The sequence below is a fragment of the Podarcis raffonei genome, chromosome 2 (assembly GCF_027172205.1).
Source record: "Podarcis raffonei isolate rPodRaf1 chromosome 2, rPodRaf1.pri, whole genome shotgun sequence".
NCBI classification, from domain to species: Eukaryota; Metazoa; Chordata; class Lepidosauria; order Squamata; family Lacertidae; genus Podarcis; species Podarcis raffonei.
The window spans coordinates 22399067-22419200 of NC_070603.1; the positions used below are offsets into that span (position 1 = coordinate 22399067).

Genomic DNA, 20134 nt, shown 5'->3' on the forward strand with positions numbered 1-20134 from the left:
TCAAATCAAATGTTAACTTTGGCCCATGTTTTTTTTTTAAAAAACACAACACATCTGTACAAGACCAGATGTGGAAAAACCAATGTTGCAGCTTTGGCATCGCAGGAGAAAAGGCCTCGGGACTCGATATGTTTGGGGGGCTTGTGAGCTAGTGCAGCCGCATAGCTGGCCCATCTCCCAGCCAGGAAGCAGGCTGATTCTCTGCTGGGGGCTCCAGCCCTGTTGAGGAACAGCCCCCCCCGGCTGTCCACTCCACACCCCAGCCCATCCTGCTCCAGTTGCTGGCTGGGCTTCAGACACCTGCTTGGCCAGCTGGCCGGCTAATAAGCCTGCGAGCAAAGTCTTCTGCTGTTTGACATGCCCACTGCCAGCATTCCTGGAGGAGCTAAGGCCAGCGAGCCTAGGACCCAGCAGCGGCAAAGCCTAGGCCTTGGGGCTGGAACACAGCAGCCGGCAGGTCTTCTGTGTCCTGGCTCAGTTGGTTAGAGCATGGTGCCCATCATGCCAAGGTTGCAGGTTCGATCCCCTGCATATTCCTGCATTGCAGGGGTTTGGATGAGATTGGTCCTCAGGGTCTCTTCCAACTCTACAATTCTCCCACCTTTCGAAAGGGCCCAATGGCGGGAAGGAGAGATTGCAAAGCTTCCAAGGTCCCCAAGCAGCCCAGCTTTTGGGGGGGGGGTACAAAGAGAGAGGCTGCTGGAAGCCCCCAGGATTCCTCCTCCCCCTCCCTGCCCTGCAACAGTTGGCCCTATAGAAGCCCCCACAAGGCCGCTCTCCCCGCGCACTGATAAGTCTAAATTGCTCCTTTCTCTGCAGGACAATCAAACCATTCTCTGCAACTGGAAGGAACCAACCCTCTTGCCCCCAAAAAGAGAGGGGGTGGGGGGAATAGACCATTCTTTTCCAGCCGCGGCTTTCCGCGGATTCAAGAGCCCAGTTTCTCTTTTCTCGCTCTTTCCGCTACCCCTCTTTTTTTTTTTGCCAGAAACATGGAGAAGGAGGCGGCGGTTAGTTTCTCCTTTCTTTCTAGAGACCCCATTCTGTTCTCCCTCGGGTCGCCCAGCTTCTCCGCTGGCCCCGCCCAGCGCTTGATGAGGTCACTCTTCAGCTGTCGTGGGGGGGGAAGATTATTTTGCCCCGAGTTTTTTGAACTGGAGGAAAGGGGGGCTAAATCGGGGGTGGGGTCTGTGCGGGGGAGGAGATTTGATCTTTTATTTAGGCACCTCTTTTGCATGCTCTTTCAGTTCCCAACAGTTACTCTCCGGAGTGGGTGGAGCTGATGGATGGGATGGTTCTTTTGCAAACCAGTCCCGTCTATATGCGGTGGTGGGAACCCTGCTCTGGACTGGTAAGTTATATCGACCAAGCGGCTTATGTACTTTTCTTTTCCGGTGATGTGTAATAGAAATCCGGACTCCCTTTATGCTCAGCGTTCAAGCTCCGAGAGCGGTTGTCTCGCGCGTCCGCCCAGCCCCTCCAAAGTCAATATAGTTTTTTGTTTGTGTCTGTGCGTGCGCGCTTCAAAAATAATGTTTTTGGGGAAAATGTTCTGCATCGTTTCAGAAGGTCTTTGCCAACTTGGAAAGTTGGCTGGAATTCAGATCAGGGTGACTGGAGGGAGGTGACTGGTCTCTGAACGAGATTTAAGATGGGTAAAGGGGGGGGGGGGAGGCAGACCAGCAACAGTTCTCTCCTCCCAGTGTCCGGATTATTCTGAGTCCTTCTGAGCTTCCGTAGAATTCATTCCTCAATTTAATATCTGGGAAGCTTTTACCAACGAGTTCAGAAAAGAACGAGGGCCAAGCAGTGTGAGCCTCCTCCTACCACTGTCCGTGATTTGATTGCTTTATTTTTATTTTTAATTCTTTTATGACTCTCTCCAACACTTCTTCAGCAATCCGCAGAACTTTGTTGCGAGCCCTAAATTTTAGGGATTGCTTGCTAAGCCTTCCACCCACCTCCCAGATTCCCAGCTGTGTCCTTTCTTCCCTCCCTCTGAGCTCAAGCAAGCTAATGGTATTCTAAACTGATTCTTGTTCTCTGATCCCAAAGGGAATATTTCCGTTAAACTCAGCACCGTTTTCCTGTCTGGGAGTCAAGCCATGGCTGGGGCGGTTTGGGGGGGGGGGACACACACAGGGAGGAGCCAGCAGCACCTCTGTAGCCAATATTGTATATACACATGCAAATAGCCAGGATTTCGGGACCCACTGGTTCAGCTGCCGTCCTCAACGTGGCAAACGTGCATGAGTGAAATATTGCGTGTGAAAATGCAGTGTGTGTGTGTGTGTGATGGGAGCAAATATATTCAGGGAGTTTGACTAAGTTTTGATCTGAACCAGGGCTCAGGGCTCAGCCCTGAAACTGGGGCAAGGTCATCATATTATACATACAGTAAAGAAAAAATGCTTCTGCATATTTGCAGTGTGTTTCCCCCTTTAAGTACCCTCTGCTCACCCAAATTAACGCCGCCTTCCCTCGCGTCCCCTTAAAGGAGAGATGGGCTACAGCTTCCAGCAGATGAGCTCTGACACCCTTTCTGACACTCATCCTGAAAGTTCAAAAACAAGGCTGCAGCCTATATGTACTTTCCTGGAAATAACTCTTCTCTATAGATGTCTCTAGCATTGTGCTGCTTCTTCTCATTTTCTTGCAGGAGAAGAGTTCTCACTTAATAACTGGCACAAGAGTTTCATGCAATTTCCTATGTGAAGTCATTTTGTACCATGTATAACCAAACTCCATGCGTACCACCCCTCTGTCAATCGTCGTTTCCCCGTCCGCACAAATTGATAGGCGTCTGTTTATGATAATCACACCTGGCTCTCCCCATGTGAGTTTGGTGTTGTTTTTCTGCAACGAAATGTGTATGACTCAAAGGTACTGTCCTTTGAATTGCTTTCAGTTTTGAATTAAGTTCTCTGCTTTAGCCATCCTGTCACATTTAGGGTGATTTTAAAAAGTGGAATTTTAAAATCACTTCAATGCACATTAGTGACTGAGAATACTGAAAGGAGTGGCGAGAATGATAGAATAATGGAATCAATTGTAATCTTTTGTTGATGGTATAACAGAATTGCAACCTACAATTACTCATGGCTAGCTGAGGCTGCTTCATCACCTTGCGCAGGTGAGAGGCATTCTTTGTGAATACATCTCCTGCTTCTTATGTAACTGTGATCCCTTTATCTCATGACTACCTCGTAATATTTCATTGCCCTGTTGTAAGAACTGGACTAGACTAAAGGCCCTTCAAGTGGAGTCTTACGTTCTTACAGGTTTTAGGTTTGTTGAATTTGTGTACAGTGGTACCTCGGGTTACAGACGCTTCAGGTTACAGACTCCGCTAACCCAGAAATAGTACCTCGGGTTAAGAACTTTGCTTCAGGATAATAACAGAAATCACACAGCGGCAGCAGGAGGCCCCATTAGCTAAAGTGGTGCTTCAGGTTAAGAACAGCTTCAGGTTAAGAACAGACCTCTGGAACGAATTAAGTACTTAACCTAAGGTACCACTGTATTGCTTTCCACAAAGTCCCCAAGTGATTTGTGAGAATAAAATGCACTAATAAAAACAGGTAAACGTATTGAAACATAACATAAAAACATCCAATCATTAGTGCTGCTGAGAAAACAGCAATGTATTCGCTTGGAGCTAAAACAAAGGCAAAGTTGGTGCGCGGTGGACCTCCTTGGAGAGAGCATTCTATAGATGGGGAGGCTACTGCAGAAAGACCATTCTCTCATTCCCATCATCTGGACCTTCCTTGGAGGTGGCATACAGAGAAGGGCCTCAGATGACCATTCTGGGATCTGGGCAGGTTCTTATGAGGAAAGCTGAACCTTTATGTACAGGAGTCCTGAACCATATAAAGAAGTGGTCAACCAGATGTCTATTTGAAGCCCACAATCAGGGCAACATCAATCTTCCCATTTGTGATTTTCAGCAACAAGCAAAGAGAATGAAAGTCCCGCTGGGTTGCCTATAGGAAGCCCAGCGGGCAACAGCACTTTCTGGTTGCTATTCGCCTGGTACTCGGAAGCACCCTGCAGATGTTGCAGACAGCCATTATGAGCAGTAGCCACTTACCCTCCATGAATTTGTCTAAGTCTCATTTAGAGCTGCCCAAGCATCTTTCTTCAAGGTCCTGGGTACATATGACAGAATTAGGGACAACATTTGAGGAGCATCCCTCTGCAGCTCAGTGTCTGGCTGTCCTGTGCTCCCCACCCAAAGGTCTGCACCCAGGATAAATGTTCCGTTTGTCTCCTGCATTGACTTTGGGTGAAAGTGTCCCCCCCCCGAGCCCCCATCATTCCTGCTGGCCATCTGTCTCCTTGCCAGCTTTACTGGTTATTTTAGAGGCCACTCCATCAAAGTATTACACAAAGGGAACAGTGGCTGGATGTAGGCAAAGTTGCCAGCTTTTAACTGTAGAACACAACACTCCACAGAAATCAGGAAATTTGTTGTCATGTTCTCAGGGAGACTGGGATGCTCTGACTGATGGGGCATTTCTTGGAGAAAGGGGGCACTTGGCAACCCTACTGACAGGGAAGTCTTGGGGCCTGCCTAGATTTCCTTGCCTTTCACCCAGGGCCTGTATGAAAAATGATGGATACCTTCTCCCTTGAAGCTGGGAAAAGAGCCCAGAAGTTCTGGCACCTAGTTCTGTCTCTTGCTCCAATTCACTAGGCTTCCCCTTCCCCTTCAGAGCTGGGAATAGGACCTAGAAGCCATGGCTGGTGACCAAGTTTAATAGTTGTTGAATTTAGATGTAATTGTTGACTTCCACCTCTTTGTGTCCCTTGACAGCCCCCAAAATACCCTCTTTCATCTCTCCCTGGTGCAAGGGGAAGGGGTTGAAAGTTGTATGCGCAAGCTTTGGCTTGGCTTGTATGTGACGGATGCCAGATTGGGGGAGAGAGGGGAGGAATAATCCGTTGCCAATTCCATCTGGGTGTTTTGGGGAGTGGGAATGGAGATTAGTTATGCTTTCCACCACTTGGGTCATGTGAATAGCTTAACCCTTGGGGAGCGGGAAAGGGGGATAGGAAATGAGGTGGGCAGGGCCTAGTGGACATAATAAGAAGAGCCTACTGGATCAGGCCAATGGCCCATCTAGTCCAGCATCCTGTTCTCACCATGGCCAGCCAGATACCTGTGGGAAACTCACGGGCAGGATTTGAGCACAGGAGCCCTCGGCCCACGTGTGATTTCCATCAACTGGTATTCAGAGACATACAGTGGTACCTTGGGTTAAGTACTTAATTCGTTCCGGAGGTCCGTACTTAACCTGAAACTGTTCTTAACCTGAAGCACCACTTTAGCTAATGGGGCCTCCTGCTGCTGCCGCACCACCGGAGCACGATTTCTGTTCTCATCCTGAAGCAAAGTTCTTAACCCGAGGTACTATTTCTGGGTTAGCGGAGTCTGTAACCTGAAGCGTATGTAACCTGAAGCGTATGTAACCCGAGGTACCACTGTACTGCCTTTGACAGTGTAGGGAAACCCTCCTCAGAGCCAGTGTGGTGTAGTGGGTTAAGAGCGGTAGTCTCGTAATCTGGGGAACCGGGTTCGCGTCTCCGCTCCTCCACATGCAGCTGCTGGGTGACCTTGGGCCAGTCACACTTCTCTGAAGTCTCTCAGCCCCACTCACCTCACAGAGTGTTTGTTGTGGGGGAGGAAGGGAAAGGAGAATGTTAGCCGCTTTGAGACTCCTTAGGGTAGTGATAAAGCGGGATATCAAATCCAAACTCCTCTTCTTCTTCTTCTTCTTCAGCTTTTGCCAACTTTTCATTCTTAATCACTTTAAAGGCTGCTCTGCCATCTTGTTTATTTCAAGCACCGACAGAACAAGAGTTTGGACTTGATATCCTGCCTTTCACTCCCCTTAAGGAGTCTCAAAGCAGCTAACAATCAGCCTGGTTCCATCCCAGTACAAGTAGAGCCCATGCCTTTTGGCTTCTAAGACCTCACAACTACATTTCCCCGTGTCATTGGTGCCAGTTTGCCAAATGACCGCGGACTACCGCACTATGTAGGTGATGGGCAACATCCGCAACCTTCACATCAGGCAGTAGGGCTGGGCGATATAATAATAATAATAATAATAATAATAATAATAATAATAATAATAATAAAATTATAATAATTATAATAATTTTATTTATACCCCACCCTCCCTGGCTCAGGGCGGCTAACACCAGTAAAATTACAGTAAAAACATAATAGGGGGGGGAACCAATTTAAAATACAGGTTAAAATGCAATTTAAAATGCAGCCTCATTTTAAAAGTAGCCCTTAGATCAAAACCATAAGGGGAGGGAAACATAAGGGTCAGACTGAGTCCAAACCAAAGGCCAGGAGGAACAGCTCTGTCTTGCAGGCCCTGCGGAAAGATGTCAAGTCCCGCAGGGCCCTAGTCTCTTATGACAGAGCGTTCCACCAAGTTGGGGCCAGTACTGAAAAGGCCCTGGCCCTAGTTGAGACCAATCTAACCACCTTGTGACTTGGGACCTCCAAAATGTTGTCATGTGTGGACCTTAAGGTCCTCCGCGAGGCATACCAGGAGAGGCAGTCCCTTAGGTATGTGGGTCCTATAATCGTCCAGAACTGGTTTGATGTCCATATCACGGTATTGGTTTCATAATTTTTGACCTGGTAATATGTAATGAATCATGATGTGTGTGTGCACGCTAAAATCACAGTGTGGGAAAACCGTGAAGTCGGCCAATGCCTCTTCATAGCTTCATCCTTGTTTCATACATTGCAGTATATCAGTATATTGGAATGTTTAGCTGGTGATAAATCACGAAGCTGAAAACCAGATATCGCCCAGCCCTACCAGGCAGGCAGTTTACTCTACAGTCTGTATGCCCATCACACACCTATTTATGTTCTTAATCACTACCAGGATCCCTCCACCCACCGGAGAAGTACGCTCAACACAAGAAGGCTCCTCTTTCTCTCTCTTTACCATAAGTAATCTTATACACTTAAATTTATGTCTCTGTCCCCTTACCTGTCTTAAGTGTTGCTTCCCCCCTTGATTGCTTTGATTTCCTTTTTCTGCACCTTTTCTAGCTCTAGGGACAACACACTGGGGAACTATTGATCAGTTTCACTCCTGGTTCAGAGCCAGTAACTTAGATTTATTCAATAAGCAAATATGTGGCGCTGTGGGTTACACCACAGAGCCTAGGACTTGCCGATCAGAAGGTTGGCGGTTCGCATCCCCGCGACGGGGTGAGCTCCCGTTGCTCGGTCCCTGCTTTTGCCAACCTAGCAGTTCAAAAGCACATCAAAGTGCAAGTAGATAAATAGGTACCGCTCCGTCGGGAAGGTAAACGGTGTTTCCGTGTGCTGCCCTGGTTTGCCAGAAGCGGCTTAGTCATGCTGACCACAGGACCCGGAAGCTGTACACCAGCTCCCTCGGCCAGTAGAGCGAGATGAGCGCTGCAACCCCAGAGTCGGCCATGACTGGACCTAATGGTCAGGGGTCCCTTTACCATTTATGGTTATATCCTTATGTGTAGTAGGATTACCCTGTTCTTGAGGTTTGGGCTGAGGAGTGCTGGGAGGGACAACAGAAATCTCTCTTCCTCCACCTCCCAAAATAAATTTCTTTAGTGACAGAGGTGCAGTCGCAAATGTCATATTATAATCCTAATTTGTATCCCTGAGGAATATTTCTATATATACGTACTGGGCAGTTGGCATCTTTTTTATTATGTTTCCTTACACATTTTAGCATCATTTTGGTGCCCTAATGTGTGTTCCCTTGTTATGCTGTGCTCTTATTTCTCTAATCGCATAACTGCCCCTAAACAAAAATACCTGGCGGGGTTTGTGGCTCCGTTTCAGCTGTGCCACCACAGCTCTTCCCCCCCCCCCACGCTCTCATCGGACATTCTTTGCACTACTATCCTCCTCCAGCCCAATCTCTCAATCTTCCCCCAGGCTTCCTAAAGGATTTAGATCTCCGATGGCCCCTGCTGTGCTCCTGGAGGCAGAGGAGTTGGTTGGTTATGGGTTTTTCTAAAATGCTCAAGTCAGGGGCATTTGGTATTCTTCAAGCTGAAGTTAAACCTCTCTCCCTCTCTTGCAGGCTGTCCCTCCCGCTTGGATGGCTCTTGAAAGCTGAGCTGCATCCCGGCTGACCAGCATGGACCCGACTCCGCTGCTTCCAGTTACTCCTGACCCCCGGGGCTTTAATGAGGGGGCAACAGAGCCCAGCGATCCTGCCTCTGACCCCTGCGCCCTCCTTTCCAAAAGGCACTATGAGGTGATTCCCTGTGTGATCTGTGGCCTCTGCTGCGTTTTTGGAGTTGTTTACTGCTGCTTTGGTGAGTAGAAAGGGGAAAGAGAGAGTTCTGTCTCTGAGCCCATCTCAAACTTCACTTCTCTTTCCTTTTTCCTCTGTTCCCAATGGGTTGTTTACATGCACCAGGGATAGTGGATGGCATCAGGGCTGGATTTAGGTTTGATGAGGCCCTAAGCCCAGGGGTCAGCAACCTTTTTCAGCTGTGGTCAGGTCCACCGTCCCTCAGACCACGTGGTGGGCCAGACTATATTTTCTGGGGGAGGGGGAATGAACAAATTCCTATGCCCCACAAATAACCCAGAGATGCATTTTAAATAAAAGCACACATTCTACTCATGTAAAAACACCAGGGAGGCCCCACAAATAACCCAGAGATGCATTTTAAATAAAAGCACACATTCTACTTATGTAAAAACACACTGATTCCCAGACTGTCCATGGGCTGGATTGAGAAGGCAATTGGGCCGGATCTGGCCCCCAGGCCTTAGTTTGCCTACCCCTGCCCTAAGCTACTGAAGGTAATGGGGCCCTTTCTATGTCCAGCTATCCTTTGTCAACAACAAATTGTCGCTGTTTTTTGTGTTGAATATATGCTATATATGCCCATTACTTAATCATAGGAGACTACACAACACAAAACACTGTTGCTGTATGTACCGTATGTTTTATTTTATTCTGCCAAGAGAGCAGGAGAACTCTAGGATGTTTCATTGAACGTAATCGTGGTTCTAGGAAATATATCTGAAACACTGAAAAATTGTCGCATTTTCCCATTAAGTGAACTGAGTAATTAAGAATATAAGTCACAACTGGAGACAAAATATTTGGGGTCTTCCGATCTGGGGTAGGTTAGACAACCTGAACTTTGCAAGGGAGAGAGAAAGCAAAGTCTATTGTGGAAGGTTGGTGGCTTATAAGTGATGACTTATTTGGAACCTCACTCTGTAGGCTGAACAAAACCATGTATTAAGAGTCTTAAATGATCCTGTCACATGTACTGACTGATTTGGGCATTTTAGCCTTCAAAGAGTGAGGAACGACGGGGAGGGAGAGAAGAGGGTTATAATTTTTCATTTTTTTAATGCTGGGGGAATCAGAGTTCTGTTTTCTTTAAAAAGTCAGAAATTCCACCTCTTCTTCCCTGCCACCCTGCAAAAATTCCAACAACCTCTCAGTCCATGTTTTGAATTACATGAAATAGCCAAGCTAATAAGAACTGTGTGTCCTCCATACTTGACCTATTTCAAAAAGCAACAAGTAACAAGTTGTCCTCCAGTAATTGTGATAACAGTGAGTCTGCGTCATAAAACTTTTATTTCTTGATGTTTACAGAAGGACTATTTCCCTACAACCCCCCCCCCAAAAAACAAGGTAGCTTTTCTTGCCATGTTTTCAGTCTTAAGAGATTCTAGCTTAACCATAATGAGAATTTAGATGCAACCTTTTTTCAGTAGCCCCTGTCTCGGAATATCCTATTGACGAAATATAGCCTCCCCCTTTTCAAAGATTTCCTCTGCTAAACTTGGTGTGTGCAGAAGCCCCCAGATTCCGTCTAGGACATCTTCCTTAAAAAAAATATTTTAAAATTAATACTTTTCAGGTTTATACATTTCACTGATTTTACAATCATTTTGACATTTCAAAACTCGACTTCTTTCCTCCTCTTTCTGCGGTTCCTTAAATTTATTTTTAATATCTTCTGCATATCCAAATTAACTTAATTTGCTCACTTATTCATATTCTTTAAATATATACTCTTATGAAACTGCAGGTTATTACAATAATCCTGCCGATGCTTTTATCTGTTTACAATTTATCTGTAAATATTCAACAAACCATTTCCATTCTTTTATAAAAAGTTTGTTATCTTGATTTCTTATTCTTCCGGTAAGTTTTGCCATTTCTGCATATTCCATAAGTTTTTGTATCCATTCTTCCTTTGCTGGGACTTCTGCTTCTTTCCATTTTGGGGCGAGTAACATTCTTGCTGGTACGCGGGTGGCGCTGTGGGTAAAACCTCAGTGCCTAGGACTTGCCGATCTTATGGTCGGCGGTTCGAATCCCCGCGGCGGGGTGAGCTCCCATCTTTTGGTTCCAGCTCCTGTCCACCTAGCAGTTCGAAAGCACCCCTAAGTGCAAGTAGATAAATAGGTACCGCTTTATAGCGGGAAGGTAAACGGCGTTTCCGTGTGCTGCGCTGGTGCCGGCTTGCCAGAGCAGCTTCGTCACGCTGGCCACGTGACCCAGAAGTGTCTCCGGACAGCGCTGGCCCCCGGCCTCTTAAGTGAGATGGGCGCACAACCCTAGAGTCGGACACGACTGGCCCGTATGGGCAGGGGTACCTTTACCTTTAACATTCTTGCTGCTATAGTAGCATACATGAATAAGTTTCTATACAGTTTAGGTAGTTCTGTCCCTATTAATTCCCAAAAGAAAAGCTTCTGGGGTTTATTTTAAGCAAACATTATTTTAAACATCCTTTTCATTTCATTATATATCATTTCCTAGCAAGCCTTAACCCAGGCATGTCCAAAGTCCGTTTCGGGGCCTAATCTGGCCTGCCAGTCGATTTAATCTGGCCCCTATAGCAGTATACGTCCTGGGGTAAAATCCTAAAAAAAGCACAACAACTTTGGGGTAAAATAACGGATGTTCACTTCATTAAATCTGGCCCTCTTTGAAAAAAGTTTGGCCACCCCTCCCTTAACCTTACTACAGGACCAGCTTAAAGACAACTGTGACTTCAAAGAAGAATGGTAACCTTTTACAGTCTATTTAAAAAGACAACAAAATGAACTGGACTCCTTGGCAGGTTTTGAATAAACATCCACAAATTAATTGGGTTAATATGATGGATAGATAATATAAGGATGTATACAATTTTATAATATGCAGAAAACAATAGGAGATGCGAAATCAGAGAGAGGAGCTGAGGGAAGTCCTGGGGGGCAGGGGGGGAGATGGGAGGGGGGGAAAACAATGAAGATGATTTTTATTGTTGATTTGTTATGGCCTCGGTCCAGTATACCTGAAGGAGCGTTTCCACCTCCATCGTTCTGCCCGGACACTGAAGTCCAGCGCCGAGGGACTTCTGGAGGTTCCCTTACTGAGAGAAGCCAGGTTACAGGGAACCAGGCAGAGGGCCTTCTCGGTAGTGGCACCCGCCCTGTGGAATGCCCTCCCACCAGATGTCAAAGAGAACAACAACTACCAAACTTTTAGAAGACATCTAAAGGCAGCCCTGTTTAGGGAAGCTTTTATTTTATTTTTTATAATATTTTTTATTAAAGAATTTTTATATAACACAAACAAAACATACATAAACAAGCAACAAACAATAACAGAACAAAAAAAACAAGTACCATTTCATGTCCTAATTTCTTAAACCTTACTTCCTCGACTTCCTCTCGCTTCCCGTTTCTGTATTCCAAGTTCTCATAATTATTCAGCGAATCTTCCCTTATTTTACTATAAATTTATGTTAGTCATCCTTATTCTCTTTGTCTTAACCATTACTAATAGTAACCATTTATTTTAAGCCCAACATCATTCTAACTGTCATTAATTTTATAGTACTTCTTTAAATAGTCCTTAAACTTCTTCCATTCCTCTTCCGCCGCTTCTCTTCCCTGGTTTCGGATTCTGCTCGTCATTTCTGCCAAACCCATGTAGTCCATCACCTTCATCTGCCATTCTTCCAGTGTGGGTAGATCCTGTGTCTTCCATGTTTAGGGAAGCTTTTAATGTTTAATAGGTTATTGTATTTTAGTGTTTTGTTGGAAGCCGCCCAGAGTGGCTGGGGGGACCCAGCCAGATGGGTGGGGTATAAATAATAATAATAATAATAATAATAATAATAATAATAATAATAATAATTATTATTATTATTATTATTATTATTATTATTTATTATTTTGAATTTGTTAATATTTTTTTTCAAAAAACAACCTTACTACAGGACCACCACATATGATAAAAAGAACCTTCTTTCTCCCCTCTGCTAAACCTGGCCCTCTTTCTGTTGCCAGGTTACCGCTGTTTCAAAGCCATCATGTTCCTCTCTGGCCTGCTCTTCGGCTCGGCCGTCATCTTCCTGCTTTGCTACAAAGAGCGCATCTTGGACACGCAGCTGAGCCTGGAAGTCAGCGCGGGCATTGCCCTGGGCATCGGCGTCCTCTGCGGCTTAGTCACGATGCTGGTGCACTCGGTTGGCTTGTTCCTGACGGGGCTCCTCCTCGGCTTGCTCCTGGCGACGGCTGGACTGGTGGCCACGGAGCCTCTGTGCCAGCTGCCTAGCGCCTGGGTGCCCGCCGGCTCGCTGCTGGGATCAGCCCTCCTGGGTGCCGTCTTGGCCTTGCGCTGGCAGAAGGCCCTGACGGTGGTCTCCACGGCGGTGTTTGGGGGCGCCGTGCTGACCCTCTGCTTGGACTACGCTGTGGAGAACTTGGCGCTGGGCCACCACGTGTACGACCGCCTCCGCCTGGCTCCCCCTTCCCCGCTGTGCTGGTGTGGCTGGGCCGTGCTGGCCACGTGGCCCGTCCTGGCCTTGATGGGAATGCTGCTGCAGTGGAGAGTGACCGCAGAGGGCTTCTCTCACACAGATGGTGAGTGGATGACTTTAGGACCATGCCGAAGGAGGGGAGAAGGTCCAGTTGTACTGGGCAGGGGGCATTCATGGCAACCTGCCTGGGACCCCCCCCAAAAAAATTATAGTGTACAGTGGTACCTCGGGTTACGTACGCTTCAGGTTACAGACTCCACTAACCCAGAAATAGTACCTCGGGTTAAGAACTCTGCTTCAGGATGAGAACAGAAATCGTGCAGCGGCGTCTCAGCGGCAGCAGGAGGCCCCATTAGCTAAAGTGGTGCTTCAGGTTAAGAACAGTTTCAGGTTAGGAATGGACCTCCAGAACGAATTAAGTACTTAACCCGAGGTACCACTGTGTTTACTTTTATTTTTATGTGTTTTGGCTTGATGTTATGTTATTAATATAGGAGATAGCAAAGTGGGTGAAAAGAGAAACATACCAGAAGCGGAAGTTGGGAGAAGCTCTGGAGGGGAGGGAGGGAGGAAAATATAATATATGTTAAGAAATTGAGATTTATGTAATGAATGAAAAAGAAAAATGAATCATTTTTTTTAAAAAAAATTGGAGGAGGTCCTGTACCTGCCTACCTCCTGCCCGACGAAATGTGGCCCATTTTTGTAAGAGACTTTAGTAGCAGACAGTGTGCGAGATTCGCCAGGCAGATTTTGCACCCGACCAAGTGAAGATGTTTGGCTGCCAATATGGTGCCTGACATCTCCACCTTCTGAGGATCATTGGCTCTGGACTAGTTTCACACTCTTAACGCCCCATCCTGTGGAATTCTCTCAGTTATATTTTTATCTGCGCAATCAGAATAAATTTCTGGAACCAAAATGCTTTTTCTGTGCGGCCTCAGCAGGAGCAGTCGCGACAAAGGAAAAAGAGGTTGCATACATGTGGACTGTCCCTGGATCAAGTGACTTTTCTCCTTTAAGTTCTCAAAAGTTCTTAACCTAGCTCAAGGTTGTCATCTGAACTAGCCAGACATTTAACCGAGAATTAATAATAATAATAATAATAATAATATAATAATAATAATAAATTTAATTTATACCCCGCCCTCCTTAGCCAAGAGGGCGGCTAACACCAAATATAAAACAATTGATTGAAATACAACTTAAAAACAAGATTAAAATACAACATTAAAATGCAGCCTCATTTCAGCAGAAACTCAAAAACTTTTTGGGGGATGAAAATGTCAAATCTTCACCAAGGCTAACTATCCAGACTGGTCCTACGTGGGCCAGAAAAAAGCCAGGGAAGTCCCCAAGTAGGAGTTCCGTCACAGAAGGAAAAAGGAAAAAAGAAAGAGGGGAAGGGAATCAAGTTGGTGGAATAACTCTGTCTTACAGGCCCTGCGGAAAGAAATCAGATCCTGCAGGGCCCTGGTCTCATGAGAGAGAGCGTTCCACCAGGCCGGAGCCAGTGTTGAAAAGGCCCTGGCTCTGGTTGATGCTAATCTGACCTCACAGTCAGTCCATCATTTGAAAATAAAAAAAGAATTTAGAGCCGTCTTGCCCCAAAATGGCAACTAGACATTCCATTTTGGCGACTGTAACCTTGGTTTAAGGAGCCATTTGGCACCTAGCTCATATATCTGACTTTCTAATTCTGGTGGTAGAGGGAAAGTTGATAAGCGGCAGAGTGCCAACAGTCATAGAGACAGGGAGGTGTGCTGCACAGTTAATCACTTTTTCGTCTGTCCTTCCTTGTCCCCAAAGGCCTCGTGCAAATCATTTCTCAGTTGTATGACATGGAGTGTTGAGTGTGTCAAACAAGGACTAGGGAGACCCAGTTTAAATCCCCAATTGGCCCAGAAAGCTCACTGGGTGATCTTGGGCCAGTCACTTTCTCTTGGCCTGAGGACAGTAATTGTGGCAGTAAAATTGGGGTTGGGGAAGAGGATGAGAGCCAAGAACAGCTCTCTGAGCTACATGGATGAAGGGTCTGGTAAAAATGTAGTCAATTAATAAATACTACTACTACTACTACTACTACTAAATACAGTGGTACCTCTGGTTAAGTACTTAATTCGTTCCAGAGGTCTGTTCTTAACCTGAAAGCACAACTTTAGCTAATGGGGCCTCCTGCTGCTGCCGCGCTGCCGGAGCACAATTTCTGTCCTCATTCTGCAGCAAAGTTCTTAACCTGAAGCACTATTTCTGGGTTAGCGGAGTCTGTAACCTGAAGCGTATGTAACCTGAGGTACCACTGTAATAGCTAGATAGTGTTGGTGATGGTTAGGAGACACTATATCCATCATTACTTTGCTCAGACTAGAGGAATCTGACATACGTGGAAAAAATTCAGAGTTCTCAAAATTCTGAAGGATGCAACATTATGTGGCATGATAACAACTGTGCAGAACTCTGTTCGCCTCCCAGCACGTAAAAGAGAGAGACTTGTTTGGGACAATTTTTTTCTCCTTCCTCCCCACCTCCACTTGTCTACATTTGATTCTCTGGTCAGGAAAGGAATTCCCCCATAGCTGAAGAGTGAGAGCGTTCATTTTCTTTCTTAGCATTGTCTCTCTTTTTTAAAAAAAATTAAGATATCTAGATATATACACACACATACACACACTCATGGGAAAAAGAAAGTGCATCCCTCTTTGAATTCTGTGGTTTTACATATCTGGACATGGTGTAATATGTCATGTACTGTTGTTCGTCTGAGGTTGTATTTACCTAATTTTAAGACCTGCTAAGGAACAAATGATTGTCTTGATATGTAAAACCACAGAATTCAAAGAGGGTGTACAGTGGTACCTTGGGTTAAGAACTTAATTCGTTCCGGAGGTCCGTTCTTAACCTGAAACTGTTCTTGACCTGAAGCACCACTTTAGCTAATGGGGCCTCCCGCTGCGCCACTGCTGCATAATTTCTGTTCTCATCCTGAAGCAAATTTCTTAACCTGAGATAATATTCATGGGTTAGTGGAGTCTGTAACCTGAAGCGTATGTAACCCGAGGTACCACTGTACTTTCCCCCATGACTGTATATATAGAGAGAGAGAGTGAGAAAGAGAAATACACATACGTATAAATTTGTATTTATAAACTAGCCTTCTTAGTAGTCTCCCTCTGCTTTCTCACACCTCTTCTCTTGCCCAGTGGTCCTGAATCGGCGCCAGAAGCAGCTGCAGCTCTTACGGATCCGGCAGCGCGAAGCCAAGAAGAGGCAGAGCCAGCTTCCTCAGGATGGCTCGTACCGGCATAAGCCCAGCGCTGTCAAGCGCTGTGCAGGAGATGTCCTTGCACCGGTGAGTGGCTGAAAGAGTTCCGGTCACAAATGTTCACCATCTTAACTCTTGGCCCCCATTTGCAACATGCAGTGCCAAACCCAACATCCCAACTGCGTCGTCGCCTTCAGAATGCCCCTTTGGCCTTTTCCTGGCATCTTCTGGAGCAGGCGTGAGGGAACTTTTTCACCATCTAGCTGTTCCTCAATTCCCCAACAAGCATGGCTAATGGCCACCAGGGATGATAAGAACTGAAAAGGTTCCCCATTATGGTGGTTCATAAAAAACTTTTTTTAAAAAATGCCTGCTCCAAAGGTCTTATCTCACTACACTAGCGATATATAGCTATATCTGAAATTTCATGCATATCAGTTAATATCTTGACCCTGCTCCACAAAAATAGCTGTTTAAATTGGCCGTTTCCCTATGTCGTGAAGGCTGAAATTTCAATATTAACTGATATGCATGAAATTACAGATATAGCTACATAAGACCTTTGGAGCAGGCATTTTTTAAAAAAAATAGTGTTTTTTTATGAACCGCCCTATGCCCCATGTCTATTCTGCAGCCAGCCAATGGGAGCGTGGACCATCACTCCTTTGCACACTTCTCCTATGTCCCTTCCACCTTTTATAATCGGTGGCATAGCTTGGGTTGCCAGGGCCCGGGGCCGCACGAAATGGGAGAGAGGGAAACACATGAATGGTCAACTGCCTAACCGTGTCTGCATCACCCAGGAGATCGCAGCCACAGAGAAAAGAGATTTTCTATTGTCCAGAGAGGTTGGTTCCTGGTTCGCATGGAGAAGCCGGTTTCGATGGAGCCCAGCGATGGAAGTGCGCAGCTGTATTGAGGCAGCACTTTGTTTCGAAACTTTGTGCCCTAACAATTTTGCAACCGCCCCTGTGGCCCTGCCCCACGCTACGCCACTGTTTATAACTGAGCATACGGCAGGTTCTTTGTCAATGTGGATTGGCTCCTAATGGAGGTGTGTGGGGAGGGGTTAATATGTCGTTCCCCTTTCCCAGTTCACGCACTGACATTCCATTCTTTTTCTCCACTCCAAAGAGTTATATTCAGAGCCTGCGCGACCGCCAGCAACTGGGAACTGGTACTTCGCTGAGCAACCTGAGTGCCAGTGCTCACACCGCTGTGGATCTGGATTACGACTCTGGGTCAACTGTTCCCCTCACCACGCCCCGTGGCTGCCTCTGAAGGAAACGGTTTCTACTTCCGCCTGTGCCTTAAGCAGGGACATAGCACAACTCTGCCCTCACTGGGGGGTCTGAATATTTTTGTCCCGTGCAGTCGCTTGACTGATATGCAAGCACCATCGGCTAGCCTGCTATATATATATTTTTAAAAATGTTCAAAAGCAGGCAGTTTCCTTTCCCTTGAGGGGAACTTGAGGCCAACAATGTGACTGAATCAAAGTAGCAGGAAAGAAGGGATGCTTTTAAATAGAAAAACAACAACACTATTAATTTATTCCCAATTAAGTCAAGTGAAGGAAGCAAGCCATCTTCCTCTGCAGGGTATCTACAGCTGCCTTCAAAAGCTATGCTGCAATGAACTGGTTCCCTCTTAAGGTGGCTGTCCTTAACTTTGAAGCTAGTATAGTATCTGTCCTCTGTGGGCTCAGTTAAGCCATGGACATCCCCTCTTTTGGGGGATGAAGGGGTTTATTTGCCCTAGAGGTCTAGAACTAGCAACAGGGTACTTTGATTACCTTTTGGCTTAGATGAACAGCCCTATTTTACCTCGGGGATAAAATAGCTAGGGGGTAACTTGAAATCTTCACACCACAGGTTGGTGAGGTAAATGGTTCTGATCTATGGTGCTTTTCACAACAATTTGCTTTTTTTTTTTTTTTTTGTATGTGGGTCAGATGGCAGAATCTTGTGAGTAGAGTCGCCATTCAATTATTCTTTCTCTAGGGCAGTTTGGCTTGCCGATACAACGTGTGTAGGGAACATTTGGACCGTCCAAAGTTATTTGAACTACATCTCCCTTCATAGCAAACATGGTCAATGGCCTATCAAGGGATTAGGGGAGTTGTAGTTCAGAAACACCTCAATGCCCAAAAGTTTACACACCAGGGTTATATAAGAAGGAAAAATTGTGCTTTTCTCTCCCCAACGCCCATCAAACTCAAAAGTTACTTTCCCAGATCCTGTTCAGTCATTCATAAAACCTTGATTATGTTATGAGAGGGATAGCAGAGTTAGCAAATATGGCCCCACCTTCCCGCTCAAATGGCTATAAGTGTGTAAGGGAAGAATTCCCCCAAAGGGCTCTAATTATCATCCAAAGTGCCTTTTCTCGTCTATACAGAGCCTTACCTGCACTGAAGTGGCTTTCAGTTTAACCTGACTGTGGTGCTTTTTGAAAACACGTAGAGAAGGATTTAAAACCATTCTTTTTTTAAAAGAGAGAGAGAGAGAGAGAGAGAGAGAGCTTGAACTCTAAACTGTAGGCTAACCACCCAGGTTTCAATTCCTAAACTATTAATCCGAATTCAGTGAGTACACAGTGGGTTTGAATCCTGGTCAAGAGACCTGTTTTGTTATAGCAGATTGTTTCCTGTGGATATTTTTTTTTGTTACTGTTTTTATAACTTCTGCTTATAATACTTAACACTGATACATTTGTGCTATGCAGTCTGTCTCTATAATCACTTGGGTCACACTATAAAGAGGTTGGAGTTGGGTGAAATGGGGGTGGAGAGAAAATGGGGTGCAACAGCGGGTCGGAGCACAGATCTGTACACACATCAGATCCAGCGGATTGGATCCTTTTGAAACTCTACAATTTTCCCAGGGATTTCTAATCACATCTCTCTCCATCATTGACTGAACTGTAGAAATCACCCATTTTTACAGAGCAGCCTGTAAAACCATGGATCTGAGACATAAAGCCTTTTTTAAAGGGCTCTCCCTCAAAACCATCACAAAATTATTGATTGCCCCCTGTATGCAAAAGAAAGTTGGGGGGCTGGTTCTTAAGCCGTTGACATCCACAGTCACACACTGCTTTATTTTGACTCTCTTTCTGCCCGGGTCCAAACATTGCTGCTGGGCAGTTGTGTGCATCTGCATGTAATATGATACAAATCTGCCTAGTGGAAATAAAAGGTTCTGGTGTCCTGTTCACAAAAGTTAAAAAGCAGACAAGCAGTTACCAGCCTGAGATTTGGGCTGCATTAGAAATAATTTTGCTGTTGCCAAGCTTTCTATTCTGATGCCCGATGATCTCATCGAAAGTTAGCTCTTTCCCCTTTCAGAAATGTTTGCCTCAGACGTATTAAACTTAGGTTTACTGCTTCGCTGTCACAATTTGAATACAGACTTGAACTTATATATATATATATATATATATAAAAGTTCACATATATATATGTGTGTGTGTGTGTGTGTGTATATATATATATATATATATAGTACCGGTGTATATGTATATATATATGTATGTGTGTGTGTGTGTGTGTGTGTGTATATATATAATATCTCATCTCATCTGAATTGCTGGGGGCATGGCACTAACCTCCGTGTTTCCTGAATTCCCAGTAACTAAAGTACACTTTCACAGTGTGATAGCAAAGGTTGCCACCCCTTTTAATTACTTTGTTGTTCCGAGCGCATCTCTTGACTAGGCGGACCTGTAACCTTGCCGTCTTGTGCTGTGCTGAGCCAGTGATACACATTTGTGACGGAATGACTGCATCGCCGACTGGAGGTAGAATAGAAAGGTGCAAAGCCAGGGCCTTGAAGCACGCAGATACATGGTGCGCAGCCTCCTTTGTGGAAGAATGTCTTGGCCTCATAAAAGCATTTGTTCCTTGCGGCATAGTGGTGTCCCCAGGTCTACTGTGTGGGAAAGACTGTCCCAGCAGGTTGAGGGCCTGACATGCTTATGGCGCATGGGGCTCTCTTCAAAATACAGGAATGCCCACCAGCTGCTTCTGAGGACAGGGAG

At 45.6% G+C, this 20134-nt stretch overlaps 2 protein-coding genes across 2 annotated transcripts in view; one reads left to right on the forward strand and one right to left on the reverse strand.

Annotated features, from left to right (window-relative positions):
* ORMDL2 (ORMDL sphingolipid biosynthesis regulator 2) overlaps positions 1 to 13157 on the reverse strand; it is a 171681-nt gene extending 158524 nt beyond the window's left edge. The window contains exon 1 of the mRNA XM_053375276.1: positions 13154 to 13157. The gene's annotated coding sequence lies outside the window, so the exon portion shown is untranslated. The remainder of the gene's footprint in view (positions 1 to 13153) is intronic.
* Positions 1172 to 18815, forward strand: LOC128407197 (transmembrane protein 198-like). The gene is made up of 5 exons (XM_053375262.1): positions 1172 to 1351; positions 8115 to 8352; positions 12359 to 12934; positions 16032 to 16180; positions 17228 to 18815. Exons 2-5 carry the CDS (start codon positions 8172 to 8174, stop codon positions 17372 to 17374), a joined length of 1053 nt encoding a protein of 350 aa, XP_053231237.1. The 5' UTR covers positions 1172 to 1351; positions 8115 to 8171; the 3' UTR covers positions 17375 to 18815.
* Positions 18816 to 20134: the final 1319 nt, after the last annotated feature.